This window comes from Cuculus canorus, chromosome 33, assembly GCF_017976375.1.
Source record: "Cuculus canorus isolate bCucCan1 chromosome 33, bCucCan1.pri, whole genome shotgun sequence".
Classification (NCBI taxonomy): Eukaryota; Metazoa; Chordata; class Aves; order Cuculiformes; family Cuculidae; genus Cuculus; species Cuculus canorus.
In genome coordinates, this window is record NC_071433.1 from 1,427,925 (window position 1) to 1,449,383 (window position 21,459).

At 61.9% G+C, this 21,459-nt stretch overlaps 2 protein-coding genes across 3 annotated transcripts in view; both read right to left on the reverse strand.

Annotated features, from left to right (window-relative positions):
- Nucleotides 1-16,545, reverse strand: part of PRR12 (proline rich 12) — a 30,891-nt gene extending 14,346 nt beyond the window's left edge. Inside the window, 6 exon segments of the mRNA XM_054052310.1 lie at nucleotides 349-482; nucleotides 1,861-1,977; nucleotides 5,731-6,083; nucleotides 9,311-9,722; nucleotides 9,724-9,849; nucleotides 13,201-16,545. Of these exon segments, the coding sequence (XP_053908285.1) occupies nucleotides 349-482; nucleotides 1,861-1,977; nucleotides 5,731-6,083; nucleotides 9,311-9,722; nucleotides 9,724-9,849; nucleotides 13,201-16,545 (4,487 nt within the window).
- LOC128849800 (TBC1 domain family member 17-like) overlaps nucleotides 9,716-21,459 on the reverse strand; it is a 29,468-nt gene continuing 17,724 nt past the window's right edge. For both annotated transcript variants that reach the window (XM_054052419.1, XM_054052418.1), the window contains exon 16: nucleotides 9,716-9,725. The gene's annotated coding sequence lies outside the window, so the exon portion shown is untranslated. The remainder of the gene's footprint in view (nucleotides 9,726-21,459) is intronic.

The window sequence follows — 21,459 nt, forward strand, 5'->3', positions numbered from 1 at the left end:
TCCCCATTGACCCCAATGTCCCCAATGACCCCAATGCCCCCATTGACACCAATGCCCCCAATGTCCCCATTGACACCAATGCCCCCATTGACCCCAATGCCCCCAATGCCCCCATTGACACCAATGCCCCCATTGACCCCAATGCCCCCAATGCCCCCATTGACACCAATGCCCCCAATGTCCCCATTGACCCCAATGTCCCCATTGACCCCAATGCCCCCAATGTCCCCAATGTCCCCAATGCCCCCACTGTCCCCAATGCCCCCAATGTCCCCAATGTCCCCAATGCCCCCAATGTCCCCACTGTCCCCAATGCCCCCACTGCCCCCACTGTCCCCGTGTCCCCACCTGACGGCGGCGAGGGGTCGGTGCCAGGGTTTGCGGGAGCACACTCTGACGTAGTCCTTTTTGTTGACGTTCTCCAGGAACTTCACGTAGAGCCGTTGGTAACGGTTTTTGGCGTCCCCGAAGTACCCCAAATACTGCGGGGGGGGAGAGGGGCTCAGGGGGGGACCCCAAAACCCCCACCGACACCCACATCTTGGGGGAGGGGGCGGCAGATTTTTGAAGGTCCCAGATTTGGGGGGGGATCCCAGATTTGGGGGGGACACACAGGTTTTGGGGGGTTCCCAGACTTTTTGGGGGGGTCCCTCTATCCAGAGGGGGTCCCAGGTTTGATGGGGGGTCCCAGATTTGAGGGGGGTCCCTCTATTCTGGGAAGGGTCCCTCTATTTTCAGGGCGAGTTCCTCTGTCTGGGGGTGATCCCAGATTTGGGGGGGGGAGACCCAGATTTTGGGGGGGGTTCCCAGACTTTTTGGGGGTTCCCTCTATTCAAGAGGGGGTCCCATATTCTGGGGGGGCTCCCAGACTTTTTAGGGGGGTCCCAGATTTTTGGGGGTCCCTCTATTCTGGGAAGGGTCCCTCTATTTTCGGGGTGAGTTCCTCTGTCTGGGGGTGATCCCAGATTTGGGGGGGGTCCCAGATTTGGGGGACACACACACAGATTTTGGGGGGGTCCCCAGACTTTTAGGGGGGTTCTGTCTATCCAGGGGGTGTCTGAGATTTGGGGGGGTCCCAGATTTTTGGGGGGGTCCCTCTATTCTGGGAAGGGTCCCCCTATTTTCAGGGTGAGTTCCTCTGTTCGGGGGGTGATCCCAGATTTGGGGGGGGGGTCCCAGATTTGGGGGGGGACACCCAGATTTTGGGGGGGTCCCCAGACTTTTAGGGGGGCCCCTCTCTCCAGGGGGTGTCTGAGATTTGGGGGGGTCCCAGATTTTTGGGGGGGTCCCTCTATTTTGGGAAGGATCCCCCTGTTTTCAGAGTGAGTTCCTCTGTTCGGGGGTGATCCCAGATTTGGGGGGGGGGGTCCCAGATTTGGGGGGACACACACAGATTTTGGGGGGGTCCCCAGACTTTTTGGGGGGTCCCTCTCTCCAGGGGGTGTCTGAGATTTGCGGGGGTCCCAGATTTGTGGGGGGGGTCCCTCTATTCTGGGAAGGGTCCCTCTATTTTCAGGATGAGTTCCTCTGTCTGGGGGTGATCCCAGATTTGGGGGGGGGTCCCAGATTTGGGGGGGATGGGACAGATTTTGGGGGGGCTCCCAGACTTTTAGGGGGGGTTTCTCTCTCCAGAGGGGGTCCCAGATTCTGGGGGGGTCCCAGATTTTTGGGGGGTTCCCTCTATTCTGGGAAGGATCCCTCTATTTTCGGGGTGAGTTCCTCTGTCTGGGGGTGATCCCAGATTTGGGGGGGGGGACCCAGATTTTGGGGGGTCCCCAGACTTTTTGGGGGGTCCCTGCCCCCAGGAGGGGTTCCCAGCTTTTTGGGGGGGGTCCCCCCGATTTCCGGGGGGGCACTCACGTTGCTGGTGGCGCAGAACTGCCGTTGTCCGTCTTTGATCTCGGGGGTGAACTTCTGGAGCAGCGCCTTCTGCACGCGCCAAATTGGGGGCGGCTCCCGGCCCGTCTGCAGCGCCAGCTGGGGGGAACCAGTCCAGACCAGTACAGACCAGTACGGACCAGTGCTCCCAGTCACCACCAGTGCTCCCAGTCCGCACCAGTGCTCCCAGTCCAGCCCAGAGCTCCCAGTGTCCACCATAAGGGTCTGGAGCTCCACACACATCACCACCGCATCCCAACGATGCTCTCCGGTCCATCCCAGTTCTCCCAGTCCAAAACCAGTCTGGACCAGTCCAGCCCAGTCCAAACCAGTACAGACCAGTGCTCCCAGTCCGCACCAGTGCTCCCAGTCCGCACCAGTGCTCCCAGTCCAGCCCAGTGCTCCCAGTCCCCACCATGAGGGTCTGGAGCTCCACACACATCACCACCGCATCCCAACGATGCTCTCCGGTCCATCCCAGTGCTCCCAGTCCATCCCAGTGCTCCCAGTCCAAAACCAGTCTGGACCAGTACACACCAGTCCATCCCAGTGCTCCCAGTCCAGCCCAGTGCTCCCAGTTCAGCCCAGTGCTCCCAGTCCAGCCCAGAGCTCCCAGTCCCCACCTTAAGGGTCTGGAGCTCCACACGCACCACCACCGCATCCCAACGATGCTCTCCGGTCCCTCTCCCAGTGCTCCCAGTCCAAAACCAGTCTGGACCAGTACAGCCTAGTGCTCCCAGTCCCCACCAGTGCTCCCAGTCCAGCCCGGAGCTCCCAGTGTCCACCATAAGGGTCTGGAGCTCCACACACATCACCACCGCGTCCCAACGATGCTCTCCGGTCCATCCCAGTGCTCCCAGTCCATCCCAGTGCTCCCAGTCCAAAACCAGTCTGTACCAGTGCTCCCAGTCCAGCCCAGTGCTCCCAGTCCGCACCAGTGCTCCCAGTCCAGCCCAGAGCTCCCAGTGTCCACCATAAGGGTCTGGAGCTCCACACGCATCACCACCGCATTCCAACGATGCTCTGCAGTCCCTCTCCCAGTGCTCCCAGTCCAAAACCAGTCTGGACCAGTCCGCACCAGTGCTCCCAGTCCCCACCAGTGCTCCCAGTCCCCACCATAAGGGTCTGGAGCTCCACACGCATCACCACCGCGTCCCAACGATGCTCTCCGGTCCCTCTCCCAGTGCTCCCAGTCCAAAACCAGTCTGGACCAGTACACACCAGTCCATCCCAGTGCTCCCAGTCCCCACCAGTGCTCCCAGTCCAGCCCAGTGCTCCCAGTGTCCACCATAAGGGTCTGGAGCTCCAAACACATCACCACCGCATCCCAACGATGCTCTCCGGTCCCTCTCCCAGTGCTCCCAGTCCATCCCAGTTCTCCCAGTCCAAAACCAGTCTGGACCAGTACACACCAGTACAGCCCAGTGCTCCCAGTCCCCACCAGTGCTCCCAGTCCAGCCCGGAGCTCCCAGTGTCCACCATAAGGGTCTGGAGCTCCACACGCATCACCACCGCATCCCAACGATGCTCTCCGGTCCATCCCAGTGCTCCCAGTCCAAAACCAGTCTGGACCAGTCCATCCCAGTCAAAACCAGTCCAGACCAGTGCTCCCAGTCCGCACCAGTGCTCCCAGTCCACACCAGTGCTCCCAGTGTCCACCTTAAGGGTCTGGAGCTCCACACGCATCACCACCGCATCCCAACGATGCTCTCCGGTCCCTCTCCCAGTGCTCCCAGTCCAAACCAGTCCAAAACCAGTCCACACCAGTGCTCCCAGTCCAAAACCAGTGCTCCCAGTGTCCACCATGAGGGTCTGGAGCTCCACACACATCACTACCACATCCCAACGATGCTCTCCGGTCCATCCCAGTGCTTCCAGTCCAAAACCAGTCCGGACCAGTCCACACCAGTGCTCCCAGTACACACCAGTGCTCCCAGTACACACCAGTGCCTCCCAGTCCCTCTCCCAGTCTATCCCAGTGCCTCTCCTACTGCCTTCTCCTGCCTCCCAGTGCCTCTCCCAGTGCTCCCAGTCCATCCCAGTCCCTCTCCCAGTGCTCCCAGTCCATCCCAGTGCCTCTCCTCCTGCCTTCTCCTGCCTCCCAGTCCATCCCAGTCCATCCCAGTGGCTCCCAGTCCCTCTCCCAGTGCCTCCCAGTCCCTCCCAGTGCTCCCAGTTCCCACCTTGAGGCCCTGGATGTCCTCCACGCGCACCACGAACTCATCCCTCTCGCGGAAGATGCTCTCCACTGCCTCTCCCAGTGCTCCCAGTCCATCCCAGTCCCTCTCCCAGTGCCTCCCAGTCCCTCTCCCAGTCCCTCCCAGTGCTCCCAGTGCCTCCCAGTGCTCCCAGTGCCTCCCAGTGCTCCCAGTCCCCACCTTGAGGCCCTGCATGTCCTCCACGCGCACCACGAACTCATCCCTCTCGCGGAAGATGTTCTCCAGTGCCTCTCCCAGTGCTCCCAGTCCATCCCAGTCCCTCTCCCAGTCCCTCCCAGTGCCCCCAGTTCGCACCTTGAGGCCCTGGATGTCCTCCACGCGCACCACGAACTCGTCCCTCTCATGGAAGATGTTCTCCAGTCCCTCTCCCAGTGCTCCCAGTGCCTCCCAGTCCCTCTCCCAGTGCTCCCAGTGCCTCCCAGTCCCTCCCAGTGCCTCCCAGTCCCTCCCAGTGCTCCCAGTTCCCACCTTGAGGGCCTGGATGTCCTCCACGCGCACCACGAACTCGTCCCTCTCTCGGAAGATGTTCTGCAGTCCCTCTCCCAGTGCTCCCAGTCCCTCCCAGTGCCTCTCCCAGTGCTCCCAGTCCCTCCCAGTGCCTCCCAGTGCCTCCCAGTGCTCCCAGTTCCCACCTTGAGGCCCTGGATGTCCTCCATGCGCACCACGAACTCGTCCCTCTCATGGAAGATGTTCTCCAGTGCCTCTCCCAGTGCTCCCAGTGCCTCCCAGTGCCTCTCCCAGTCCATCCCAGTGCTCCCAGTCCCTCTCCCAGTGCTCCCAGTCCCTCCCAGTGCCTCCCAGTGCCTCCCAGTGCCTCCCAGTGCCTCCCAGTGCCCACCTTGAGGCCCTGGATGTCCTCCACGCGCACCACGAACTCGTCCCTCTCGCGGAAGATGTTCTCCGGTCCCTCTCCCAGTGCTCCCAGTCCATCCCAGTCCCTCTCCCAGTCCATCCCAGTGCTCCCAGTCCCTCTCCCAGTGCCTCCCAGTGCTCCCAGTGCTCACCTTGAGGCCCTGGATGTCCTCCACTCGCACCACGAACTCGTCCCTCTCGCAGAAGACGCCCTCCAGTGCCTCTCCCAGTCCATCCCAGTCCATCCCAGTCCCTCCCAGTGCCTCCCAGTCCCTCCCAGTGCTCCCAGTCCCTCCCAGTGCTCCCAGTTCCCACCTTGAGGCCCTGGATGTCCTCCACGCGCACCACGAACTCATCCCTCTCGCGGAAGATGTTCTCCAGTGCCTCTCCCAGTGCTCCCAGTGCCTCCCAGTCCCTCTCCCAGTGCTCCCAGTGCCTCCCAGTCCCTCTCCCAGTGCTCCCAGTGCCTCCCAGTCCCTCCCAGTCCCTCCCAGTGCCCACCTTGAGGGCCTGGATGTCCTCCACGTGCACCACGAACTCGTCCCTCTCATGGAAGATGTTCTCCAGTCCCTCTCCCAGTGCTCCCAGTGCCTCCCAGCACCTCTCCCAGTGCTCCCAGTGCCTCCCAGTCCCTCTCCCAGTCCCTCCCAGTCCCTCTCCCAGTGCTCCCAGTCCATCCCAGTGCCTCCCAGTCCCTCCCAGTCCCTCCCAGTGCCTCCCAGCGCCTCCCAGTCCCTCCCAGTCCCTCTCCCAGTGGCTCCCAGTCCCTCCCAGTGCTCACCTTGAGGGCCTGGATGTCCTCCACGCGCACCACGAACTCGTCCCTCTCGCGGAAGATGCCTTCGCCGCCGCTCTCGGCTTCGTCGTCGTCGGTGTCTCCGCACACGGCCGCCGTCTCCTGCTTTTTGGCCACGTGCAGCGGCCGCGAGTCGGGGGGCTCCTCGCGCTCGGGGGACGCCGCCGCCTCGGGGGGCGCTTTGGCCGCCGGGGGGGACGCGGGGGGCGGCGCGGGGGGCAGCGCGGGGGGCGGCGGTGGCGGCGGTGGCGGCGGTGGCGGCGGCGGTTCGGGCTGCGATGGCTCCGATGGCGAAGGACTCGGGGGTTTCTCCTCCTCCTCCTCCACCGCCGACACATCTGGGGGGGAAAGAGAGGGGGGTTTGGGGCGCTATGGGGCTGAGCGGGGGGCGCTATGGGGCGCTATAGGTCCCAGGAGGGGCCTCGGGGTCCATACGGTGCCCAGAGGTCTCTATGGGGTCGCTATGGGGCAGAGAGGGGGACACAGAGGGTCGCTATGGGGCACAAGAGGGGTCACTATGGGGCAGGAGGGGGTTCTGGGGGTCCCAAGAGGCTCTATGGGGCACAGGAGGGGTCGCTATGGGGCACAGGAGGGGGTTCTGGGGGTCCCAAGAGGCTCTATGGGGCACAGGAGGGGTCGCTATGGGGCAGGAGGGGGGGCGCTATGGGGCGCTATAGGTCCCAGGATGGGCCTCAGGGTCCATACGGTGCCCAAAGATCCCTATGGGGTCGCTATGGGGCAAAGAGGGGGACACAGAGAGTCCCTATGGGGCACAGGAGGGGGTCCCGAGAGTCTCTATGGGGCACAGGAGGGGTCGCTATGGGGCGCTATAGGTCCCAGGAGGGGGTTCTGGGGGTCCCTATGGTGCCCAGAGGTCCCTGTGGGGTCCCTATGGGGCCAAGAGGGGGACACAGAGGGTCGCTATGGGGCGTGAGGGGGTTCTGGGGGTCCCAAGAGGCTCTATGGGGCACAGGAGGGGTCGCTATGGGGCAGGAGGGGGGTCGCTATGGGGCACTATAGGTCCCAGGAGGGGCCTCAGGGTCCCTACGGTGCCCAGAGGTCCCTATGGGGTCGCTATGGGGCAAAGAGGGGGACACAGAAGGTCCCTATGAGCCCCTGGGGGTCGCTATGGGGCACAGGAGGGGTCACTATGGGGCAAGAGGGGGTTCTGGGGGTCCCGAGAGGCTCTATGGGGCACAGGAGGGGTCGCTATGGGGCACAGGAGGGGGTTCTGGGGGTCCCAAGAGGCTCTATGGGGCACAGGAGGGGTCGCTATGGGGCAGGAGGGGGGGCGCTATGGGGCGCTATAGGTCCCAGGATGGGCCTCGGGGTCCATACGGTGCCCAAAGATCCCTATGGGGTCGCTATGGGGCAAAGAGGGGGACACAGAGAGTCCCTATGGGGCACAGGAGGGGGTCCCGAGAGTCTCTATGGGGCACAGGAGGGGTCGCTATGGGGCGCTATAGGTCCCAGGAGGGGGTTCTGGGGGTCCCTATGGTGCCCAGAGGTCCCTATGGGGTCGCTATGGGGCCAAGAGGGGGACACAGAGGGTCGCTATGGGTCGCAGGAGGGGGTTCTGGGGGTCCCGAGAGGCTCTATGGGGCACAGGAGGGGTCGCTATGGGGCAGGAGGTGGGGCACTATGGGGTACTATAGGTCCCAGGAGGGGCCTCGGGGTCCATACGGTGCCCAGAGGTCCCTATGGGGTCGCTATGGGTCACAGGAGGGGGTTCTGGGGGTCCCGAGAGGCTCTATGGGTCGTAGGAGGGGTCACTATGGGGCAGGAGGGGTGTTCTGGGGTTCGCTATGGGTCCAGGGAGTCGCTATGGGGCTGTGGGAGGGGGGTCTGGGGGTCCCCAGAAGGTCCTTATCAGTCCTCAGAAGGTCCCCACGGCCCTCAGAATGTCCCCATTGACCCCAGAAGGTCCTCCTGAGCCCCAGAAGGTCCCCATCGCCCCCAGAAGGTCCCCATCACCCCCAGAAGGTCCTTATCGCCCCCAGAAGGTCCCCATGGATCCCAGAAGGTCCCCGTTGACCCCAGAAGGTCCCTGTTGACCCCCAGAAGGTCCCCATTGACCCCAGAAGATCCCCATTGACCCCAGAAGGTCTCCATCACCCCCCGAAGGTCCCCGTTGACCCCCAGAAGGTCCTCATCACCCCCAGAAGGTCCCCGTTGACCCCAGAAGATCCCCGTGGACCCCAGAAGGTCCTTATTGCCCCCAGAAGGTTCCCATTGACCCCAGAAGATCCTTATCACCCTCAGAAGATCCCTGTTGACCCCCGAAGGTCTCCATCACCCCCAGAAGGTCCCCATTGATCCCAGAAGGTCCCCGTTGACCCTCAGAAGGTCCTCATCACCCTCAGAAGGTCCCTGTTGACCCCCGAAGGTCCCCATGGCCCTCAGAAGGTCCTTATCACTCCCAGAAGGTCTCCATCACCCCCAGAAGGTCTCCATTGACCCCAGAAGGTCTCCATTGACTCCAGAAGGTCCCCGTTGACCCCAGAAGGTCCCCATTGATCCCAGAAGGTCCCCGTTGACCCCAGATGGTCTCCATTAACCCTCAGAAGGTCCCCGTTGATCCCAGAAGATCCCCATTGAGCCCCCGAAGGTCCCCATGGATCCCCAGAAGGTCCCCGTTGACCCTCAGAAGGTCCCCATCACCCCCAGAAGGTCCCCATTGACCCTCAGAAGGTCCCCATTGACCCCAGAAGGTCTCCATCACCCTCAGAAGATCCCCGTTGACCCTCAGAAGGTCTCCATCACCCCCAGAAGGTCCCCATTGATCCCAGAAGGTCCCCGTTGACCCCAGATGGTCTCCATTAACCCTCAGAAGGTCCCCGTTGACCCCCGAAGGTCCCCATGGCCCTCAGAAGGTCCTTATCACTCCCAGAAGGTCTCCATCACCCCCAGAAGGTCCCCGTTGACCCCAGAAGGTCTCCGTTGACCCCCAGAAGGTCCCCATTGACCCCAGATGGTCTCCATTAACTCCAGAAGGTCCCCATTAACCGCAGAAGGTCCCCATCAACCGCAGAAGGTCCTCATGACCCTCAGAAGGTCCCCATGGATTCCAGAAGGTCTCCATTAACCCTCAGAAGGTCTCCATTGCCCCCAGAAGATCCTCATCACCCTCAGAAGGTCCCTGTTGACCCCTGAAGGTCCCCGTTGACCCCCCTGAAGGTCCCCATGGCCCTCAGAAGGTCCTCATCACCCCCAGAAGGTCCCCATGGCCCCCAGGAGGTCCCCGTGGCTCCCCAGAAGGTCTCCATCACCTCCCGAAGGTCCCCGTTGACCCCCAGAAGGTCCTCATCACTCCCAGAAGGTCCCCGTTGACCCCCAGAAGGTCCTCATCACCCCCAGAAGGTCCCCGTTGACCCCAGAAGATCCCCATGGACCCCAGAAGGTCCTTATTGCCCCCAGAAGTTCCCCATTGATCCCAGAAGATCCTCATCACCCTCAGAAGGTCCCCGTTGACCCCAGAAGATCCTTATCACCCCCAGAAGGTCCCCGTTGACCCCCAGAAGGTCCCCATTGACCCCCCCCGGAAGGTCCCCCCCTGTCCCCTCACCGTTGCTGTCGTGGTCTTTGCGGTCGGCGGGGTCGTAGAGGGCGGAGATGGCGGAGGAGATGCTCTTCTGGAGGTCCTGGTTCTTGGCGACGGAGTCCTCCTCGTCGGAGGAGAAGGAGGGCAGCGTCTCCAGGTTGCGTTTGAGCTCCTCGTCGAGGCGCTTGCAGGGGCTGGGGCACGCCGCCATGACGGCCAGCCCGTCCCCCTCGGGCCCCTCCAGCCCCGAGGGCCCCACGGCAAAGTGGGGCGCGGGGGGCGCCCGCGGGGCGCGGGGGGGGCTCCCGGAACTCGGGGGCACCGCCTGCCTCTTCCCGGCCTTCAGGAAGTCCAAGAAGGACGCCATGAACCCCGACTTCATCTCCGGTTGCTTCTCCTCCACCTCTTTCAGCTTCTGGTGGATGCGGTCCCGCGGGGGGGGGGTGGGGGACGGCGGTGACGTCCAATGGAGGTTCCGAACCCGACGTGGTCACCACTGAGGGTGGAGGGGGCAACGCGGCCTCCGGTGGCACCTCGGAAGCCTTGGGCACCGCCAGCTTGATCTGCGCCGGGAGGGACACAGGGGCGGGAGGACATCAGGGGACACCGCGGGACACCGTGGGCCACCAGGAGCTCCATGGAGCCACCATGGGCCACCAGGAGCCACCAAGAGTCACCAAGAGCCACCAGGAGACACCATGGGCCACCAGGAGCCACCTTGAGCTCCATGGAGCCACCAGGAGGCACCATGGGCCACCAGGAGCCACCATGGGCCACTAGGAGACACCACGGGCCACCAGGAGCCACCTTGAGCTCCATGGAGCCACCAGGAGACACCATGGGCCACCAGGAGCCACCTTGAGCTCCATGGAGCCACCAGGAGGCACCATGGGCCACCAGGAGCCACCATGGGCCACTAGGAGACACCATGGGGCCACCAGGAGACACCACGGGCCACCAGGAGCCACCGTGGGTCACCAGAAGCCACCAGGAGCCACCAGGAGCTCCATGGAGCCACCATGGGCCACCAGGAGCCACCGTGGGTCACCAGGAGCCACCAGGAGCCACCAGGAGCTCCATGGAGCCACCATGGGCCACCAGGAGCCAACATGGGCCACCAGGAGACACCATGGGTCACCATGGGCCACCAGGAGACACCATGGGCCATTAGGAGGTCCATGGACCACCAGGAGCTCCATGGAGCCACCAGGAGCCAACATGGGCCACCAGGAGACACCATGGGTCACCAGGAGATACCGTGGGCCACCAGGAGCCACCAAGAGCTCCATGGAGCCACCAGGAGACACCGTGGGCCACCAGGAGCCACCATGGGCCACCAGGAGACACCGTGGGTCACCAGGAGCTCCATGGAGCCACCATGGGCCACCAGGAGCCAACATGGGCCACCAGGAGACACCGTGGGCCACCAGGAGCCACCATGGGCCACCAGGAGACACCATGGGTCACCAGGAGCCACCGTGGGCCACCAGGAGCCACCTTGAGATCCATGGAGTCACCATGGGCCACCAGGAGCCACCATGGGCCACCATGGGCCACCAGGAGCCACCTTGAGATCCATGGAGTCACCATGGGCCACCAGGAGCCACCATGGGCCACCATGGGCCACCAGGAGCCACCATGGGCCACCAGGAGACACCATGGGCCACCAGGAGACACCATGGGCCATTAGGAGGTCCATGGACCACCAGGAGCTCCATGGAGCCACCAGGAGCCACCATGGGCCACCAGGAGACACCGTGGGCCACCAGGAGACACCTTGAGCTCCATGGAGCCACCAGAAGCCACCATGGGCCACCAGGAGCTCCATGGAGCCACCGTGGGTCACCAAGAGACACCATGGGCCATCAGGAGCCACCGTGGGTCACCAGGAGCCACCATGGGCCACCAGGAGACACCATGGGCCACCAGGAGCTCCATGGGGCCACCAGGAGCCACCATGGACCACCAGGAGCTCCATGGAGCCACCAGAAGCCACCATGAGCCAGCAGGAGCTCTGTGGGCCACCAGAAACCACCATGGGCCACCAGGACCTCCATGGAGCCACCTTGAGCTCCATGGGGCCACCAGAAGCCACCATGGGCCACCAGGAGGTCCATGGGCCACCAGGAGCCACCAAGGGCCACCAGGAGCTCCATGGGGCCACCAGCGTCTCCCATATTCTTCAGTCTCAGCCCCCCAAGAACCCCCAGACGCTCACCTCGAGAGGTTTGATGGTCTCCAAACCATCACCAACTCCAAGATTGAGGGTTTCTGGACTCATCGGGAGGTGACGGACCACGAGGAACCCCCCAAAAACCCCATATCCTTCAACCTTTGCACTCCAAAGTGCCCAAAGCCCCCCGAGACGCTCACCTTGAGGGGTTTGAGGGCCTCCAAACCATCACCAACTCCAACTCAAAGGCTTTTTGCAGCCGATGGGATGTGACGGACCACGAGGAACCCCCCAAAACCCCATATCTCTCAACCTCCGCCCCCCAAAGTGCCCGAAGCCCCCCGAGACGCTCACCTTGAGGGGTTTGAGGTTCTCCAAACCATCACCAATTTCAACCCAAAGGCTTTTTGGAGCCGTTGGGATGCGACGGACCATGAGGAACCCCCCAAAAACCCCATATCTCTCAACCTTTGCACCCCAAAGTGCCCAAAGCCCCCCCAGATGCTCACCTTAAGGGGTTTGAGGGTCTCCAAACCATCGCCAACTCCAACCCAAAGGCTTTTTGGAGCCATCGGGATGTGACGGACCACGAGGAACCCCCCAAAAAGCCCATATCCTTCAACCTCCGCCCCCCAAAGTGCCCAAAGCCCCCCGAGACGCTCACCTTGAGGGGTCTGAGGGCCTCCAAACCATCACCAACTCCAACCCAAAGGCTTTTCAGAGCTGTTGGGAGGTGACCGACCACGAGGAACCCCCCAAAAACCCCATATCCTTCAACCTCCGCCCCCCAAAGTGCCCAAAGCCCCCCCAGACGCTCACCTTGAGGGGTTTGAGGGTCTCCAAACCATCACCAACTCCAACCCAAAGGCTTTTTGGAGCCATTGGGATGCGATGGACCACGAGGAACCCCCCAAAAACCCCATATCCTTCAACCTCCGCCCCCCAAAGTCCCCGAAGACCCCCAAGACGCTCACCTTGAGGGGTTTGAGGGCCTCCAAACCATCGTCAACTTCAACCTTGAGGGTTTTTGGACTCGTCAGGAGGTGACGGACCACGAGGAACCCCCCAAAAAAGCCCATATCCTTCAACCTCCACCCCCCAAAGTGCCCAAAGCCCCCCGAGACGCTCACCTTGAGGGGTCTGAGGGCCTCCAAACCATCACCAACTCAAACCCAAAGGCTTTTTGGAGTCATTGGGATGCGATGGACCACGAGGAACCCCAGAAAAACCCCATATCCTTCAACCTCCGCCCCCCAAAGTGCCCGAAGACCCCCGAGACGCTCACCTTGAGAGGTTTGAGGGGCTCCAAACCATCACCAACTCCAAGATTGAGGCTTTTTGGACCCGTCAGGAAGTGACGGACCACGAGGAACCCCCCAAAAACCCCATATCCTTCAACTTCCACCCCCCAAAGTGCCCAAAGCCCCCCGAGATGCTCACCTTGAGGGGCTCCAAACCATCGCCAACACCAACTCAAAAGCTTTTTGAAGCCATTGGGATGCGACGGACCACGAGGAACCCCCCAAAAACCCCATATCTCTCAACCTCCGCCCCCCAAAGTGCCCGAAGCCCCCTGAGACGCTCACCTTGAGGGGTTTGAGGGTCTCCAAACCATCACCAACTCCAACCCAAAGGCTTTTTGAAGCCATTGGGATGCGACGGACCCTGAGGAACCCCCCAAAAACCCCATCTCTCTCAACCTCCGCCCCCCAAAGCCCCCGAAGCCCCCCGAGACGCTCACCTTGAGGGGTTTGAGGGGCTCGAGGCCGTTGCCGTCAGCCCCCTCCTCGCCGCCCTTCTTCCCCCGTCCCCTCCCGCGGCCGCGGGGCCTCTTGGGGCCGTCGGGCGCCATCAGCCCGGGCGGTTCGGCCAAGGGGCGGATGCGCGGTCGTCCGCGGGGCCGCGGCGGTCCCTCTCGTTTGGGTTTGGTGGGTTTGCGGCCGCGTTTCTTGGGCGCCGGGTGGGGCCCCGGGTGGGGGCAGAAGTCGATGTCGCCCATGGGGCTGAGGCTGGGCCGCGCGCGGCAGCTGGAGATGAGGTCCGGCAGGAGGTCGGGCAGGCGGCGGCTGTTGAGGCGGATGTCGGCGGGGACGTCGGCTTTGTCCTCGTCGTCCTGGAACTCGTACTCCTGCGCGTAGGTCTTCTTGGGGGGCGGGAAGGGCTCGCGTTTGCGCAGGAGGTGGAAGGACGACGTCTTGAGGAGCTTCTTGGGTTTGGAGGAGCAGAAGAGCGGAGCGGCGAGCGGCGGTTTGGCGCCGTCGCCCGTGCTCTGGATCAGCCCCAGCGGTTCGGCGTTGACGGTGGACGGCAGTTGGTGTTTGGCAGCTTCCAAAGCCAACGCCGGAGCGTCGCCGCCGCCGCTTTCCGCAGGGCAGAAAGTGGAGAAGCTCTGCCCCATATCGTAGGGCGGCGGTGGCGGCGCCTTCAAAGCTTCCGAGCGCGATTCCAAGGCCGCCGCTCCTTCTTCCTCCTCCTCTTCGGCGCTCTTGGCAAAATCCTCCGGCGGAGGACCGAACATATCCTCCATTCCCGGGAAGAACCCGCGGTCTTCGTCTTGGAGCAAAGCATCGGGGAAGCAGATGGAGGTGAGCGGCACGAAGCGGCTCTTGGCCCCCGCCGGGCTCCCCCCTTCGGCGAACTGATCCTTCCCTTCCAACGGCGCCGGCGCCACCGCAGCGCCTCCTTCGGGATCCAAGAGGTGACCCGGAGGGCCTTGAACGGCGCCGCTTTGCCCCAGGTGAGATTCCAACCCCAAAGGCGGTTCCAAGAAATCCTGGATCTCTTGCGGCGCCGGAAGGACCTCCATGGGCTCCGGCGGCAGTGGCGGCGGCGGCGGGCGGACGTGGGCCTGGTGCAGGTGGGCCTCCAGCAGCAGCTGCGGCGACGGCGCTGACGGAGGAGCCGACGGAGCCGGCGGCGCGGGAGGAGGCGGTGGCGGCGGCGGCGGCGGTGGCATTCGTTGTTGCTCCAGGAGGTGAACGTCGAGCGGCGCTCGGCCTTTGGCGCGCGGGTGGAGTTGGCTCTGCGTGTGGGTGAGGACGGACGGCAGCAGCGAACCGCCCGGCACCGGCACCACCGGGCCCAGCTCCGGCGGCGCATCCAGGAGGAGCCCATGGGCTTCCAGCGGAGCCGCCTCGGCCACCAAGCGCCCGTGCTCCGGCGTCTTCGGCAAATAGGGATGCGCTTGGCCCAGCTCTTTGCCGCCGGCCAAGTGCTCCGCCGGCTTCTTCAGCTCGTACGAGTCCATGGCGGCCGCTTGGTGGCCGTAATGCACCACCGACGTGGCCGCCAACCCCTCGCCGCCGCCATCGCCGCCGCCGCGGTAATCCTTCCCGCGCTCCGGCTTCTTCTTCTCCTTGAGCAACGCCAGCTCGAGCGCCGCCGGGCCCTCCAGGTTGGAGTTGGGGCGGATGACGCTCTGGAGCTGATAGCGCTCTTCGGCTTTGCCCAACGCTCCGTAGCCGCCCAGAGCTTTGCCGGCGGCGGCGCCGCCGCGCTCCTCGCAGGCCGCCAGCGCCTCGCCGGGCCCGCGGGGCGGGCTGGGCGCCTGCAGGAGGTGTTGGATGAGGAAATCCTCGTCCTCGCTGCGATCGGTGCCGCCCAACAGCTCGGCGTCGCCTTTAGCGCCTTTGCCGAACGCCGGCGGCCGCTCCAAAGCGCCGCCGCCGGGGCCTCCGCCGTAGCCCGGCGCCATGAAAGACGGCGATAAAACCGCCCCTAAATACTTCTGCGATTGCCCCGGCGAAGCGCCGCTCTGGGGCCGCGCGGCCGGCGGCGATTGGAGGGGGCGGATGATGGGCGAAGGGCTGGAAGCGCCCAAGCCGGCGTAGGGCAGCGGCGCCGGCATAGCCGGGGAGTGCCCGGTGCTGTAGCTGAGTGACGGGCTGGCCGTCGGCAAACCCTGCGCGGGCGCCGGTGGGCCGTAGCCGCCCGCTTGCCCGCCCTCGGGCTGCACCGCGTACGGCAGCGCCTGCAGCTGCTCCGGCGAGAAGCTCTGCCCTTGGCTCACGCACGGTTGAAGGCCTTGGCCGCCGCCTTGGCCGCCGCCTTGGCCGCCGCTTTGGTAAGCGCCGCCTTTGCCCCCTAAATCCCCACCTTGAGCGGCGCTGAAGCCGCCGCCGGTTGGCGCGGTGCCGCCGAGGCTCTGCGGAGCCGCCGCCGCGGTGCCGTAGCCGCCGGCCGGCCCCATGGCTAAGAGGTTCTGAGGTTGGCCGGGGGAATAGGCCGGCGATTGGCTGGCGATGACGGAGCTGGGCTTGGGCGTGCTCGGCGTGTAGCTGCTTTGGCACTTGGGAGTGGCGGTGGAGCGCGGCGGTTGCCGCGAGGCGGAGTAACTCTTGGATTTGGTGCCGTTGTTGGCGTTGGCGGCGGTGGCGGTGCCCGAATAGGCCGGCGATTGGATGATGGGGCGGTAGCCCTGCGGCGGGTCCTGGCGCGGCGCGGCTTTGGGCGCCTGTTGGGAGCCTTCGGAGCTGGCGGGCGATTGTTCGCCCAAAGGGCTGCAGGAGAGCGCCGAGCGGTGCGGGAGCTGTTGGTAGGAACCGCCGCAGCTCAGGTAGTGCTGGAGGCTGTGCGCCGCCGCCGCCGCCGCCGGCAGCTGCGGTTGAGCCCCCGCCGGGCGTTGGTAGTGTTTGATGACGCTATCCTGGCGCGGGACGGCGCGGTCGGCGGCGCCGGTGCCGAAGACGGAGGCGTTGTAGAGTTGGCCGGGTTGTTCGGTGGGAGCCGGTAGAGGAGCCGAGAGGAGGTTGAATTGGGACGAAGCCGGAGGGCCGCGGTACGCGGGGCTCTGCGCCGGTAACCCCGAGCCCAGGACGGCGCCGCCGAGGCGCTCGAAGCCCAGCGAGGACGGAACGCTGGGCTGCGCCGGTTTGATGTGGAGCAGAGGGTCGTGCGGCGAAAGGAGTCCGTTGGAGCCGGGGCTGAAGGCGGCGTCGGGGAGGCTGAGCGGAGAGCTCACCGGGAAGCTGCGCCCGCTGAACGACGCCGGGTGTTGGTAGGCGCTCAGCGCCGACGACGACGGGAACGTCCCCGAGCCCGGCAGAGCCCCCGAGATGAAGAGCTCCGCCGGCGCCGGAGTGTGCATCGCTGCGGGGGAAAGAGAGACATCAGCAGAGAGGGGGAGACGACGGAAAGAGAGGGGAATCGGGGGGAAAAGGGGGATTGGGGGGAAAAAAAGGGGTATTGGGGGGAAAAAAGGGGGATTGGGGGGAAAAAAAGGGGTATTGGGGGGAAAGAGAGGGGAATTGGGGGGAAAAAAGGGGGATTGGGGGGAAAAAAGGGGTATTGGGGGGAAAAAAGGGGCATTGGGGGGAAAGAGAGGGGAATTGGGGGGAAAGAGAGGGGAATTGGGGGGAAAAAAGGGGCATTGGGGGAAAAAAGGGGGTATTGGGGGGAAAAAAGGGGGATTGGGGGGAAAGAGTGGGGAATTGGGGGGAGAAAAGGGGGATTGGGGGAAAAAAAGGGGTATTGGGGGGAAAAAAAGGGGCATTGGGGGGAAAAAAGGGGGTATTGGGGGGAAAGAGAAGGGAATTGGGGGGAAAAAAGGGGGTATTGGGGGGAAAGAGAGGGGAATTGGGGGGAAAAAGGGGGATTGGGGGGAAAAAAGGGGCGTTAGGGGGAAAGAGAGGGGGATTGGGGGGAAAGAGAGGGGAATTGGGGGGAAAAAAGGGGTATTGGGGGGAAAGAGAGGGGAATTGGGGGGAAAAAAGGGATATTGGGGGGAAAGAGAGGGGAATTGGGGGGAAAAAAGGGGTATTGGGGGGGAAAAAAAGGGGTATTGGGGGGAAAAAAAGGGGTATTGGGGGGAAAGAGAGGGGAATTGGGGGGAAAAAAAGGGGGATTGGGGGGAAAAAAGGGGTATTGGGGGGAAAAAAGGGGGTATTGGGGGGAAAAAGGGGGTATTGGGGGAAAAAAGGGGGTATTGGGGGAAAAAAGGGGGATTGGGGGGAAAAAAGGGGGATTGGGGTGAAAAAAAGGGGGTATTGGGGGGGAAAAAAGGGGTATTGGGGGGGAAAAAAGGGGTATTGGGGGGGAAAAAGGGGTATTGGGGGGAAAGAGAGGGGAATTGGGGGGAAAAAAGGGGGTATTGGGGGAAAAAAGGGGGATTGGGGGGAAAAAAAGGGGTATTGGGGGGAAAAAAAGGGGTATTGGGGGGAAAGAGAGGGGTATTGGGGGGAAAAAAGGGGTATTGGGGGGAAAGAGAGGGGAATTGGGGGGGAAAAAAGGGGCGTTGGGGGGAAAAAAGGTGGTATTGGGGGGAAAAAGGGGGATTGGGGGGAAAAAGGGGTATTGGGGGAAAAAAAGGGGCATTGGGGGGAAAAAGGGGTATTGGGGGGAAAAAAGGGGTATTGGGGTGAAAAAAGGGGTATTGGGGGGAAAGAGAGGGGAATTGGGGGGAAAAAAGGGGTATTGGGGGGAAAAAAGGGGCATTGGGGGGGAAAAAAGGGGTATTGGGGGGAAAAAAGGGGCATTGGGGGGGAAAAAGGTGGTATTGGGGGGAAAGAGAGGGGTATTGGGGGGAAAAAAGGGGAATTGGGGGGAAAGAAAGGGGTATTGGGGGGAAAAAAGGGGGTATTGGGGGAAAAAAGGGGTATTGGGGGAAAAAAGGGGCATTGGGGGGGGAAAAAAGGTGGTATTGGGGGGAAAGAAAGGGGTATTGGGGGGAAAAAAGGGGTATTGGGGGAAAAAAGGGGGTATTGGGGGGAAAAAAGGGGGTATTGGGGGGAAAGAGAGGGGAATTGGGGGGAAAGAGAGGGGAATTGGGGGGAAAGAGAGGGGAATTGGGGGGAAAAAAGGGGTATTGGGGCGAAAAAAGGGGTATTGGAGGGAAAAAAGGGGTATTGGGGTGAAAAAAAGGGGTGTTGGGGTGAAAAAAGGGGTATTGGGGGGAAAGAGAGGGGAATTGGGGGGAAAAAAGGGGTGTTGGGGGGAAAAAAGGGGGTATTGGGGGAAAGAGAGGGGAATTGGGGGGAAAAAAGGGGTATTGGGGGGAAAAAAGGGGGATTGGGGGGAAAAAAGGGGTATTGGGGGGAAAGAGAGGGGAATTGGGGGGGAAAAAAGGGGCGTTGGGGGGAAAAAAGGGGTATTGGGGGGGAAAAAGGGGTATTGGGGGGGAAAAAGGGGTATTGGGGGAAAAAAAGGGGCATTGGGGGGAAAAAAGGGGTATTGGGGGGGAAAAAGGGGAATTGGGGGGAAAAGAGGGGTATTGGGGTGAAAAAAGGGGTATTGGGGGGAAAGAGAGGGGAATTGGGGGGAAAAAAGGGGTATTGGGGGAAAAAAGGGGCATTGGGGGGGAAAAAAAGGGGTATTGGGGGGAAAAAAGGGGCATTGGGGGGAAAAAAGGGGTATTGGGGGGAAAAAAGGGGCATTGGGGGGGAAAAAAGGGGGTATTGGGGGGAAAAAAGGGGGTATTGGGGGGAAAGAAAGGGGTATTGGGGGGAAAAAAGGGGGTATTGGGGGAAAAAAGGGGTATTGGGGGAAAAAAGGGGGATTGGGGGGAAAGAGAGGGGAATTGGGGGGAAAGAGAGGGGAATTGGGGGGAAAGAGAGGGGAATTGGGGGGAAAAAGGGGGTATTGGGGGGAAAGAGAGGGGTATTGGGGGGAAAAAAGGGGTATTGGGGGGAAAGAGAGGGGAATTGGGGGGAAAGAGAGGGGAATTGGGGGGAAAGAGAGGGGAATTGGGGGGAAAAAGGGGGTATTGGGGGGAAAGAGAGGGGTATTGGGGGGAAAGAGAGGGGAATTGGGGGGAAAAAAAGGGGCATTGGGGGAAAAAAAGGGGCATTGGGGGAAAAAAGGGGCATTGGGGGAAAAAAGGGGTATTGGGGTGAAAAAAGGGGTATTGGGGGAAAAAAGGGGCATTGGGGGAAAAAAGGGGTATTGGGGTGAAAAAAGGGGTATTGGGGGGAAAGAGAGGGGAATTGGGGGGAAAAAAGGGGTATTGGGGGGAAAAAAGGGGTATTGGGGGGAAAAAAGGGGCATTGGGGGGGAAAAAAGGGGCATTGGGGGGGAAAAAAGGGGCATTGGGGGGAAAAAAGGGGCATTGGGGGGGAAAGAGAGGGGTATTGGGGGGAAAAAAGGGGAATTGGGGGGAAAGAAAGGGGTATTGGGGGGAAAAAAGGGGGTATTGGGGGAAAAAAGGGGTATTGGGGGAAAAAAGGGGCATTGGGGGGGGAAAAAAGGTGGTATTGGGGGGAAAGAAAGGGGTATTGGGGGGAAAAAAGGGGTATTGGGGCGAAAAAAAGGGGGTATTGGGGGGAAAAAAGGGGGTATTGGGGGGAAAGAGAGGGGAATTGGGGGGAAAGAGAGGGGAATTGGGGGGAAAAAAGGGGTATTGGGGCGAAAAAAAGGGGTATTGGAGGGAAAAAAAGGGGTATTGGGGTGAAAAAAAGGGGTGTTGGGGTGAAAAAAGGGGTATTGGGGGGAAAGAGAGGGGAATTGGGGGGAAAAAAGGGGTGTTGGGGGGAAAAAAGGGGGTATTGGGGGAAAGAGAGGGGAATTGGGGGGAAAAAAGGGGTATTGGGGTGAAAAAAGGGGTATTGGGGGGAAAAAAGGGGTATTGGGGGGAAAGAGAGGGGAATTGGGGGGGAAAAAAGGGGCGTTGGGGGGAAAAAAGGGGTATTGGGGGGGAAAAAGGGGGATTGGGGGGAAAAAGGGGTATTGGGGGAAAAAAAGGGGCATTGGGGGGAAAAAAGGGGTATTGGGGGGGAAAAAGGGGAATTGGGGGGAAAAGAGGGGTATTGGGGTGAAAAAAGGGGTATTGGGGGGAAAGAGAGGGGAATTGGGGGGAAAAAAGGGGTATTGGGGGAAAAAAGGGGCATTGGGGGGGAAAAAAGGGGTATTGGGGGGAAAAAAGGGGCATTGGGGGGAAAAAAGGGGTATTGGGGGGAAAAAAGGGGCATTGGGGGGGAAAAAAGGTGGTATTGGGGGGAAAGAAAGGGGTATTGGGGGGAAAGAAAGGGGTATTGGGGGGAAAAAAGGGGGTATTGGGGGAAAAAAGGGGTATTGGGGGAAAAAAGGGGGATTGGGGGGAAAGAGAGGGGAATTGGGGGGAAAGAGAGGGGAATTGGGGGGAAAAAGGGGGTATTGGGGGGAAAGAGAGGGGTATTGGGGGGAAAAAAGGGGTATTGGGGGGAAAGAGAGGGGAATTGGGGGGAAAGAGGGGAATTGGGGGGAAAGAGAGGGGAATTGGGGGGAAAAAGGGGGTATTGGGGGGAAAGAGAGGGGTATTGGGGGGAAAAAGGGGGTATTGGGGGGAAGAGAGGGGAATTGGGGGGAAAAAAGGGAAATTGGGGGGAAAAAAGGGGTATTGGGGGGAAAGAGAGGGGAATTGGGGTGAAAAAAGGGTTATTGAGGCAAAGAGAGGGTCTTTGACGCAAAGAAAAGGGTCTTTGGGGCAAAAAAAAGAGGGGCATTGGGGGGAAAAAAGGGGCATTGGGGGGAAAAAAGGGGCATTGGGGGCAAAAAAGGGGCATTGGGGGCAAAAAAGGGGCATTGGGGGGAAAAAAAGGGGCATTGAGGCAAAGAGAGAGTCTTTGATGCAAAGAAAAGGGTCATTGGGGCAAAAAAAGGGGTATTGGGGCCAAAAAAAGGGGCGTTGGGGCAAAGAGAGGGTCTTTGGGGCAAAAAAAGGGTCCTCGGGGCAAGTGAAGACGCCTTCAAGAAGGGACAGAACCCCCCCAGGGGCAATAAGGACCCCACCAATGGCAATAAGGGACCCCAGAACAGGACAGGACCCCCCCAGGGGGCAATAAGGGACCCCAGAACAGGACGGGACCCCCCCAGGGGGCAATAAGAGACCCCCAGAATGGGACAGGATCCCCCCATGGTCAATAAGACCCCCCCAGGGGGCAATAAGAACCCCTCTGGGGCAATAAGGGACCCCCAGAACTGGACAGGACCCCCCCCAGGGGGCAATAAGGGACCCCCAGGGGGCAATAAGAACTCCTCCGGGGCAATAAGGGATCCCCAGGGGGCAATAAGGAACCCCAGAACAGGACAG